The sequence below is a fragment of the Tribolium madens genome, unplaced genomic scaffold (genome assembly GCF_015345945.1).
Source record: "Tribolium madens isolate multiple individuals breed KSU strain unplaced genomic scaffold, Tmad_KSU_1.1 Scaffold_96;HRSCAF=242;Tcas5.2_LG5, whole genome shotgun sequence".
Classification (NCBI taxonomy): Eukaryota; Metazoa; Arthropoda; class Insecta; order Coleoptera; family Tenebrionidae; genus Tribolium; species Tribolium madens.
Window position 1 is genome coordinate 11,922,552 of NW_025401068.1, and position 11,873 is coordinate 11,934,424.

Below are 11,873 nucleotides of genomic sequence, written 5' to 3' on the forward strand. Positions count from 1 at the left end.
ATATTAGTTTTAATTAATAATACAGAGTGTTTCAGCTTGCTAATGTTTGTTTTAATTGTTTTTGCAATAAAAAAGGAATGAATTTGGGAATAAAACTCGAACACATGTCACGTAAATAAATTTGAAGCATCTAATTAAATTCGTTTTAACCAATTAATTTAATTATCTTAGTTTAACAACACTGGAAGCAAAAATAAAAAATTTTGAAAACTCTTTTTTTATATTTCGAGATCTACTTAACCGATTTTGATGAAATTATCACCACATGTTATTTAGTGTGTTACCTAGGAGGTGACATAGGATTTTTTTGATTGGATGCTACGTTCATTTTTTACTAATTTTTAAAATTAAAAAATTGTTATAAATCAGTTTTTTTTTTAATTTGCTCTACGATCAATTGTTTTTGAGGCATTAAATAAAAAGTTGTAGAGGTTTTTACGTCTGGAAGACCACATTTTAATCGTTTTTACGACAAAAATTTGGTTGACCATTTTTAAAATTAAATCAATTTTTAAAAATTTTTCCTCTTTATTTTAACAATTTACACCATACGTATATAAAATATTTCGAAAAGTCTGACACACCCTGTATATTTGTAATAATATTAGTTTTAATTAATAATACAGAGTGTTCCAGCTTGCTAATGTTTGTTTTAATTGTTTTTGCAATAAAAAAGGAATGAATTTGGGAATAAAACTCGAATACATGTCAAGTAATTAAATTCGAAGCATCGAATTAAATTCGTTTTAACCAATTAATTTAATTATCTTAGTTTAACAACAATGGAAGCAAAAATAAAAATTTTTGAAAACTCTTTTTTTATAGCTCGAGATCTACTTAACCGATTTTGATGAAATTATCACCACATGTTATTTAGTGTGTTACCTAGGAGGTAACATAGGATTTTTTTGATTGGATGCTACGTTCATTTTTTACTAGTTTTTAAAATTAAAAAATTGCTATAAATTATTATTTTTTAAATTTGCTCTACGATCAATTGTTTTTGAGGCATTAAATAAAAAGTTGTTATGTCTGGAAGACTGCATATTAATAGTTTTTACGACAAAAATTTGGTTGACCATTTTTAAAATTAAATCAATTTTCAAAAATTTTTCCTCTTTATTTTAACAATTTTAGCTCGACACGATTTTAGGAGTAGTTAATGTTTAACACCATACGTATATAAAATATTTCGGAAAGTCTGACACCCTGTATATTTGTAATAATATTAGTTTTCACTAATAATACAGAGTGTTCCAGCTTGCTAATGTGTGTTTTAATAGTTTTTGCAATAAAAAAGGAATAAATTTGGGAATAAAACTCGAACACATATCAAGTAAATAAATTTGAAGCATCGAATTAAATTCGTTTTAACCAATTAATTTAATTATCTTAGTATAACAACAATGGAAGCAAAAATAAAAATTTTTGGAAACCCTTTTTTTAATATTTTAATATCTACTCAACCGATTTTGATGAAATTATTACCAGATGTTATTTAGTGTGTTACCTAGGAGGTAACATAGGATTTTTTTTTTGATTAGATGCTATACGTTCATTTTTTAAAAATTTTTAAAATTAAAAAATTGCTATAAATTAGTTTTTTTTTTTAAATTTGCTCTACGATCAGTAGTTTTTGAGGCATTAAATAAAAAGTTGTAGAAGTTTTTACGTCTGGAAGACTACATTTTAATCGTTTTTACGACAAGAATTTGGTTGACCATTTTTAAAATTAAATAAATTAAAAAAAAAATTTCTTTTTTTTTATTTTGACAATTTCAGCTAGACGATTTTAGAAATGGTTAATGTTTCACACCATACGTATATAAAATGTTTTAGAAAGTTGATTGTCGTCGAGAAAACTGTAAAATCGCAATTTTTTACAATTTTGAATTTATCACCAATTTTCTCGATAACTATTCATTGTAGAACAATGATCTTTTTTTAATATTATAGAAAATTAAAAGTGCTATTCAAAGTTACTAAACATATCGGGTTATCAGCAATAATTCCGGAGTTTTTGGCAATAGACCGCTCAGGGTACCGAAAATCTACCAAAATCTCAACAAAAATCAAAGACAACTTTAAAATTGAACCAAATAACGTTTTTTTTTGGAGCTCCTAGAGACTTAATTAATAATCGAGTCAAAAAATATAATTGTTTTTGGACCTTTTTTGAGCGTCAAGGTGGTTGTTAAATTGGCAACATTGAAAAATGTAAATACTTTTTTAGTTACTTGGAAAAAGTATGAATTCAAAAATTCAAAAAAAAATTTACTACATATTTACATAACATTAAGTGTTTATATTTACTTTTTACATCATAAATCGTTAGAGATCGAATATAAGAACAATAATATTGCGTAACAATAATATTGCATAATAGCTTGTTGGTAGTATTGAATGTTGATTACTTGCGTGAATTTTTTCTTTTCTATTTCATTTATTTGAGTTGGCAACATTTAATGGTGTTAATTTTCAGGAGGCACTCTGAAAATCTACGGCGAGGCTTTGTGTAAAGACGTGCCTTACAAAACCCTCCTCCTCTCAGTGCGAGACTGCGCTGGGGCTGTCGTCCGCGAAATGTTGGAAAAATACGGTCTCAACAAAACCGACCCCTCGCAATGGTGTCTCGTCCAGGTGACCCAACAGCCAGGCACCCCCGACACCGAATACGTCCTCGACGACGACGAGTGCCCCTTATCAATCCTGATGAACTCTCCAAACACCGGTAAGTAAAGATAACTGAACTGCGTTCTTGTAAAAAGACAACAGGTGGCGCACTATGTCATCCCTCTCGATTTTTTCCATAATTTCCAATTCCGGTTCCGGTTCAATCGCGTCACAGAATTGCTTATTTTTGTCTATTTTGTAAAAACAATAAAACGATTTCCGGTGTAATGATGTTTCTGCGTGGGTGAGGGTCTCTTGTCCTGAAGTAGCGCATGCTTGGGTGCACACCGTACCTTCAAGTGCGTCATTCTCGGCGATGCTTCGCCGTGGAACGTTTAGTTTCTTCGAGGACCAAACATGGACAATATCGGTGGATTAATCCGGGACCAAAATCGCTCGAGTCCGGTCGCTCCGGGCAGTGATTCAAGTGTTTTTGTTGTTGTGTTCCGGTCCGGAATATGCTAGTTGCGTTGAAAGATGATGGACTGGGGCATCAGACGTACGTATTTAAAACTGCTTTGTGTTAGATGCATAAGCGAGTCAAACGAGTTTTACGAACTACACCAGCGGCTGATTTATCGAGTTGATTTTTTCCAAAACCAGTCACGCGCGATGCTCACTATTTTCAATATTTGAGCGATGGAAACCTTTCTTATTGATTGTTTTATGCATTTTTAAATGTAATTTGCGTTGCTATTTTAAATAAATACGTTGAAGAGGAGTGGTGAATAAAGAGAGCATTATTTGCATCCGGTTTCAAGGGAATGGCTTTACTTCATTTCCTTCCCTCAGATGTATTAAGTAAACTTTAAAGGTTAATAGATATTAATTGTGAGGGGCCGACGTGGAGCTCATTTTATTGCTTATTACTGCTACAAATCTAACCCATTTACTCGCCAAAAAAAATTTTTTTTAGACATTTTAAAAATTAAATGGCTTATTATTTGAGAATTTTTAAATCACTTGCTCGTATCATTTTTTTTTACTTTTCTTTTTTGTGTCTATTTTTAATGTTGGTAATAGTAAAGTTTATGTCTGAGACAAAAACAGACTAAACGATAACCGGACTTTGATTCATTTGCTTTATGACATGTTTGTATCTTTTTACTGTCATATTTTTGTTTGAAGAATTTTTAATTAGAAAAGACACCGCATTGCAGATGTGGGGGTATTATTTTTGTGTTTAAAAAAAGCAAACCAAATAAATAATAAAATAAATTAATAACATTAAATCAGATGTTTTTCTGACTTGTTACAGGTAATTATTATTCTCATTTCTTATTAGTAAAAATATCGGCAATATTTTCTTTCATTTCTTATTGTCATCATGCAACTAGATTTTATTAACTTTAATTTATTTTTCTGCTTTGATATATTTTTTAAACATATTGCACATGTCTGTACCAAGAAAACTAATACCTTCCAAATTATAAAAAAGTTTCAATTTAAATTTAGCCCAAAATATATTACATATGGCATTTATAAAAATTTTAAAATTGTCACCTTTTACTACATTAAAAGTCATTTAATTTATTATTATTTTTTTTGAAATCGGGCGATAAATAAAAATTCTACTGCACCTGCTGTTTTTTAAAAATCATCTTGTATACAGGGTGCGCCAGAACTGGCGCCCCAGAGAAAAATTTTGTGTAAGATAAGATACCAGAAACATGAAAAAAATGTTTAAAATATTCTATTCGTCAAAAAATTTAACATTTATTTTTTGACTTTGACATTTTTTATGTCTATTTAATGATACTGATGATCTTGTGTATGTTTTTTTACAATTGTTTAGTAAAGGTACAAAAATTTTGCCAATAAAAGCCATAAATACAATACAAACATTTTTTCTACGTTTCTGCGCGAGTTCTGGCGCACTCTGTATGTAGTTGATTCTAGATTTTTCGTGAGTGGTAATTATTTGCATAATTATGTATGTTTGATACATATGCATGTACAAGTTTTTATTAAACTGGATCTTAAAATTTCATGGAAAATATATGGACTAATTTAAGCCTAGACCTTCATACATATTTTTAAACCATTAATGATTTATTCGATTTTGTCATGGTAAAAGTAGAAAATCGACTACAGAGAAGAATTTTTAATGCTATAATCTATAATGTCACGTATTTGTTTTCATATTCAAACTGCCACATTAAAAAATGCTTGAAAAGTTGGCAAAAAAACAGGAAAGAAAATTAAAAAGCTGAAAAAAAACATCCTGAAAACTGATTTTCTGAAGAGTTAATTAACGATGTTAAAGTAAGTGAAATAATCGTTGAAGTTACATATTAAAAATATTTTTTTTTACTTTTCTCTGTTTCTTGCGTAATGTGTAGATGAATAAATAACAGGAAAATAGCTTAATTTTTAACAAAAGTTTTACAAAATGTTACTTATTTTATTCATTTTACAAATATGCCAATTCCTGGAAGTCGGGAAATATGTCGTTATATTCCGTGTAATTTATAAAGGATTATCAAGGTTTTGAGCCTATTAAATGTCAAAAACTCAATTTCTTTGCTTAACAACTATGTCGATACATCAAGTTTGACAGAAAAAAAGATGTTTTATTATTTAAACGAAATGTGATTGTTAATAAAATAGTATACAAACCTCGATGACAACTTGGGTTTTGCCTTACTGAGACTTCGCGATAATGACATATTTACCACTTTGCATGTAATATACTATTAAATATGAGAGGCATCAAATGCTATTGATTTTTAAGTAGATTTATTTTTATTTAAGCTTTAATTAAGCTTTAGTTAATTAGAGAAAAAATACATAGGCTGGAATATGTAATAGTCTGTAACTATAAAACTGTTGATTAATTATAAAATTTTCGATTCTTTGATTCAAAATTAATGCCCCCGTGCCACATTATCACTTATTTTCAGTTTTAATAATTGCAAAATCCACTATGTTTAATTGTTTATTTTTTAATGTGGTTTAAAATATTGATGTATAAATTTTATAAAAATTTCTTTGTGTGTAATAAATGTTGAAAGGTTAATTTTTGAGGGTTTTGAAGCGCTTTATCAGTTGTCGGATTAGCTTTTACATTGTAAAGAAGCGGCAAGCACTTGAAATCGTACGTTTCTCGTTTATTTTTTAATTTTTTTCCTACGTAGTACGGAACGATGAATTACCAAGAGTGTAATTTTCATAAATAACGGTTATGCGCATTCTAATTTCAATAAGAGGCAGTTTATATGTCCGTGCATTCATCTTCGTCTCTCCTATACAGAAATAATGATTTTCATAGACAGTACGTCGTGCATGCGTACTATTTACTGTACCATGTCTCTAAATATTGTATTAAATTGCGTCGTAAATGTCAAGATTTTTAATAATGTGGATTCCAATCTCAGAAAAAAAATCGAGTCGTGTTCAAAAATTTTCGTTGTATTTCCTGGATGAAAAAGAGCGTTTCGATATGAACTTGAACGATGAGAGTCTGTCAATAGGGGTGGGCGGTTATAACCTGTCCGCCGTCACCGCCGCATGCCATGTAGTAGTGCCTTCAAACCTAATTATCGTTGATAGTAGAGGTATTAGTCGATTGCGAGCCGCCGAGGGTGGTTCATCATGCGCCGCCACCATCCTCTTTAAGCGTGATGTTTGCTGACCATTTATACCAACAATCCATCTTCATGACTGTGATTCGACTTTTGATAAATTGATTTTTTTACTTACCAAGCAAGAAATAAGTGCTAAAAGTTCGACTTTTGACAAATTGATTTTTTTATCAAGCAATAAATTTTTTAGTGCTTCAAAATGATGGGATTTCGGTCCTACAAGCGGCTCAGAAACGCCAAATGTGAAGTCATGTTGGGTACGTTGAGGTTTTTTCAATTTTATATCGACTTTTTTCCTAGCCCGGTAAACATAGTTCAATTTTAATTGGACCTTGGTCATGAATAAGTAATGAAAGACACGTGAATAATACTCGAAACTGTTTTTTTTTTTTGGATTGAAGTAAAGTCGGTGGAGCGCAAATTTTCTGTTGTTTATTTGCAACAGTTAATTATCTTTTGTTCATTTTGTAGGTCAGAGGTAGATCGAATTTGCCGCATTCGCTAAAAATCCTTGCATAGAATTATAACTGAAACTGTTTTGTCTCAAACATATTTGATATGTCGACAAACACAATAGAATTACAAGAGGAGAAACTGCGAAAAGCGAAGCTTATACAAGCATTTCATAAGATACAAACAATAGGCAACAAGGATTTTGACATAAAAATAGCTGTAATAAAATATTGAAATTGCAGTAAATTAAGTATTGTCCACTTTTTGCATGGTTCGTGCATAAGTATAACAATAATAACACTAATATTCTTCCTATTGGAACATACAAGTGGCAAATTATTTTTATTTTCGTGTGGTGGTTGTGGCAGTTTTTCCAAAATTCGAAGAAAAGTCACTAAAGTGACCATTTTTATGATTAAATGTCACAAGTAAAAGTTTTCCCTCTCAACCATAGAGTAAATATTCTATTTTTGCGCCTTAGCGTTTTTACTTTTATTATCATTTATTTATCTTTTTCGCTGCTTCAGACGTACACTGTAAATCATAGCATTGAACATTTTGCATTCTAACTACACTAGTTAGTAGTAGTAGTTAGTTTTTGTCTAAAATAAGTAGTTTTTATCTAAAATGAGCAGTTTTTGAGATGTCGATCAAAGTTTGGCACATTAGTTTTGAATTAATTTTACTTTAATTTATCAGAAGTCGTTAGTATTTTTTCCTCAATAATGTGGCAAGTAAATCGCCAAAAAAATTTTTTTAACGTAAAATGACGATTCTGTAATTATTTTTTGTCTAAATGAAGGGTTTTCGAGATATCGATCAACGTTTGACAAGTTTGTTTAAACAATTTTTTTTCCAAATTTACGAGCTAATAATTTTTTTAATAATGTGGTCACTAAACCGTCAAAAATCAACATTTTTTAACGCAAAATTCTTCAATTAGTAGTTTTTGTCTAAGATGGGCAGTTTTTGAGATATTGATCAAAGTTTGGCAAATTAGTTTTAAGTTTTAAACAAATTTTAACTTAATTAACGCAGATTTGCCCAAGGATTACGATTCTTTAATTAGTTTTTGTCTTTAATGAGTAGTTTTCAATATGGCGATTGAAGTTTATCAAGTTAAAAAATTCGTAAATTTGTAGTAAGATTATTGAAGATTTACTTTTTGCTGACGTGTCCGTTATAGAATTTCAAAAATAAAAACACGTTTTTGTTCAGAGTGTGTACAAAACTTTTTTTTCCATTTGACTAATGTGAATAGTTAAAAAGTAAATAAAAATACAGGGTGACTTTTGGAAAACGGCAGGCGCTCTAGAATTTTTATTTATAGGCCGATTTCAAAAATTAAAAAAAAAAAATTAAATGGATTTTAATATAATACATAGTATAAGCTGACAATTTTAGAATTTTTCTAAATGCCATAATATACAGGATGAGCCAGAACTCGCGCCCCAGAGAAAAATGGCTTATAAGGTAAGATATCAGGAAAAAATATTTAAAAAATTCTATCTATAAAAATTTCGAAGTTTTGAGAGTTTAAATTTTGCACTTTGACTATTTATTTCTGATGGAAAAATAATTTTCTAAGTTTTTTTGCTACTGGCTATTAGAAGAGGAAACAAGGAAGCTGTATCCTAAATTGTAACTCTGTTAATTAAAAAAAAAATTAAATATAAAGTAGATAGTTGTAATCCTTAGAGTATAGCTTTTATGAGAAAAATGATTTTATAGTGGGTTGCCACTTAAAAAAATATTTTTTTGTAGAACTCAAAAACAAGGAAATTTCGAAAAATTTTATTCTTGTTAAATCATCACATTTTTATAGTACTTTATCACTCATCAATTAGTTTTTTCAAAAAATAAGTAGTTTAAGCAAAAAACGTTTGGCTCCATACTTTTTATTCACCTGGTATAACTAAATATGTATATAAATTTTTCAATTTATACAGGATGCCCCAAAGAAAAATGRCATGTAAGGTAAGATACCAGGAACATGTAAAAAATATTAAAAAATTCTATCTATAAAAGAGTTTAAATTTTGCAATTTGACTCTATTTATTTCTGTTGGAAAAATGATTTTTCAAGTTTTTTTGCTACAGGCTATTAGAAGAGGAAACAAGGAAGCTATATCCTAAATTGTAATTCTGTTCAATTTTATTTGTGGCTTTCATTTGCAAAATATTTGTACCTTTATTAAATAATTATAAAAAAAACATATACAAGATCACCATCATTAAATAGACACAAAAAATGTCAAATGTCAAAAAATAGATGTCAAAATTGTTTGACACATAGATTTAAAAAAAAAATTTCTATGTTCCTGTTATTTTATCTTACCTAAAAAATTTTTCTGGGGCGCGAGTTCTGACACTGTATTTTGAGTCACCCTCAACTTTTTAATTTTAAATTGGAACTCATATTTCTTTCTTCATAATTAGGAAAGTGTTAGTTTTCTCGGTACAGACATGTGCAATAAGTCTCACTTTTACTAGAAATTATTGTTTGAAAAAATTATCATAAGTTAAAAAATTAATAAATAGGACAGAGCCATTATTATAATGTCAAAAAGTAGCAAATGAAAGAAAATATTGTCAATATTATAGAATAGAGTTATGGGTTAATGCATAATACATTAAACTAGATTTTTATGTACTGAAATTGCAGTAAAGGTTAAAGCACAAAAATGAACCGATCAATACGTGAAATTAATCGTTTTGGAGCTTGAACTTTTAAGTTGTTCGATTTTTATTGTGAAAACTCATTTCTACCTACATCACACAAATACGAGCATTATAACACAACAAAATGTTGGTTTTGTTTGTGATTTTTTTTATTTTTTACGTTGTTTTGAGTTACTGTAGGGGTCATTAAAACCATCAAGTGCGTTTAAGGACTTACCATAATTCAATTGGAAGAAATTAAATCCGGGAGTACGGTTGTAACCTTCCGAGTTAACCCGTAATATAACCCAGTGTCGCGGTGTGAGTCAATTTAATTGAAGTCAGTTTATTTGTTATTGGTTTTTTATGGACCATTGGATATTTGTTAATTAGATTTATGTGTAATTTCCGTTTATTTACTTAACAGTTAAACTTAATAGTTATTTTCACTTGGTTTGCCAGAAATATTCCTGGATGTTGGTGGAGGTCAAAGTAGGGGCGCTCATTTGACCATTGATAATGTGTTTATAAAAAAAAAAACTTGTTGCTTTGGGCAAGTGAGAAAGTAATCAATTAATTTGAGCTAAATTTAGCTTTTGAAGAACACCGAGCTCGGTAAGAAAAAGTCACAGTTTTCCAATTTGTGGATATTGATTTGTTCGAATGCAATCTTATTTATACGCAGTATCTGTCGTCTTTTTCCTCAAGTTGCAAGTTAAATATTTACGCACCCGCCAAGTAGGTTGCTAAAATGCGTAAACTGTAAATACAGCATTTCAGATTTGCTTCGAATTCTATTTTCTGATCCACACGTGCAAAGTGTTTTACTTGCAACGGACGTGTGTCAGTGTCAACGTTATGAATACTTTTAAAATTGTGCCACGATTCGGTCTGTTTCTTGCATTTTTTTTAAATCTATTATTGTCCCTTTTTTTAGGCTCCATCATGTTTCACGTTAGGAGACGACCGGCAGATTGTGCTCCGCGAAAAAGGAAGAAAAAGCCAGGAGCGTTAGGGACCAACACGACAAATCCTCGGGATGTGAGAGATGCGGTGCCACTTTTAGTCGAATTGGGACCAGATGGATCCGCCCCGCACCCCGGGGACACCGCAAGGACGATCAGACTCACGAACGATGTCATGGAAGTGAGTAAAAACTTTCATAACTAAAAAAAAACGTCACGGAAAGAAAATTAAAGCAAATAACGTAAAATACAGTTAATTTTGGTAATTTATGTAATTGAACTAAAATCGTTGGTTGTGCATTTTTTTATATGAAAATTTGTTTCAAACTGCGACATAAAATATTTTTTACTAAAATGTTAGTTACAAAAAAGCAATCGTTTGTTTCTTAACTCGCCGCTACGTGGCTCGTATTCTAATATACTATTCTGTCACGTCATTAGACAAATATCCATCCATGTTTTAGCGACAGATTTATCAGAGGAGCAAATTAATTTTGTGTTTTGTTAGTAATTTTATCCGATGTGAATTTATTTTGGAAAATTAACACATTTTATCCTCTAAAACAAATAAATAATATTCATTAACCCACAATCACTTCTTATGGGCTTGAATTTGAATTTCTTCCTTTTTCTCAATATTTTCCACCACCACAAATTTAATTTTAAGTATCATTCCGTGTAGCGATTTCTTTCATTTTTGCAGAATACAGAGCTTATTAAAGAGGCTTTTGACTGTTAAAAAATGGTGGACCAAAATCACTTTTTAGGGCCGTATTGATTTTTTTTATTTTTACCACAACAAATTTTTTTTTTCAAGTGCTGTGTAGCTATTTCTTTCTTTTTCTCAGAAAACAAACCTTATTAAAAGAGTTTTCAACTGAAAAAAGGTGAACCAACAATCACTGTAGGGCTGTATTGAATTTTTTTCTCAAAATTTTCAACCAACAATCTTTATATTTTTAAAGTGTTAGCGATTTATATGATTTTTTGCAAAAAACAAAGCTTACCAAAAGGTATTCTCACCTGAGGATGACCACTTTGTGGTTGAAACGCGTTGTTTTAAAAATAAAAGTTTGGTGTGTCGGGTTAAATTGTGTTTGTGTTCATTTTCAACCAACACAAACTTTATTTTTTCAAGTGTTATCCCCTGTAGCGATTTCTTTCTTTTTTTTTACAGAAAACAAAGTTTATCAATAGGGCTTTTAACTGTAAAAAAAATGGTGAATTGAAATCACTTCTTACGGCCGTATTGAATTTTTTTTCTTTTCTACAAATTTTCAGCTAACACAAACTTTTTTTTTTTCAAGAGTCATTTTCTGCAGCGATTTCTTCTATTTTTATAGAAAACAGAGTTTATCAAGAGGGCTTTCTACCGTAAAAAAATGGTGAATCGAAATCACTCCTTAGGGCCGTATTGATTTTTTTTCTTTTCTAAAAATTTTCAGCTAACACAAACTTAATTTTTTTCAAGTGTCATCCCTTGTAGCGATTTCTTCCATTTTTACAGAAAACAAAGTCTATCAATAGGGCTTTCGACT

The 11,873-nt window shown here is 29.9% G+C and overlaps 1 protein-coding gene across 3 annotated transcripts in view; it reads left to right on the forward strand.

Moving 5' to 3' along the window:
• The window catches only part of LOC123013774 (afadin), a 58,836-nt gene that overhangs the window by 20,932 nt on the left and 26,031 nt on the right, over positions 1–11,873 (forward strand). For all 3 annotated transcript variants that reach the window (XM_044412547.1, XM_044412545.1, XM_044412546.1), the window contains exons 5-6: positions 2,483–2,731; positions 10,308–10,516. In XM_044412547.1, the coding sequence (XP_044268482.1) occupies positions 2,483–2,731; positions 10,308–10,516 (458 nt within the window). The remainder of the gene's footprint in view (positions 1–2,482; positions 2,732–10,307; positions 10,517–11,873) is intronic.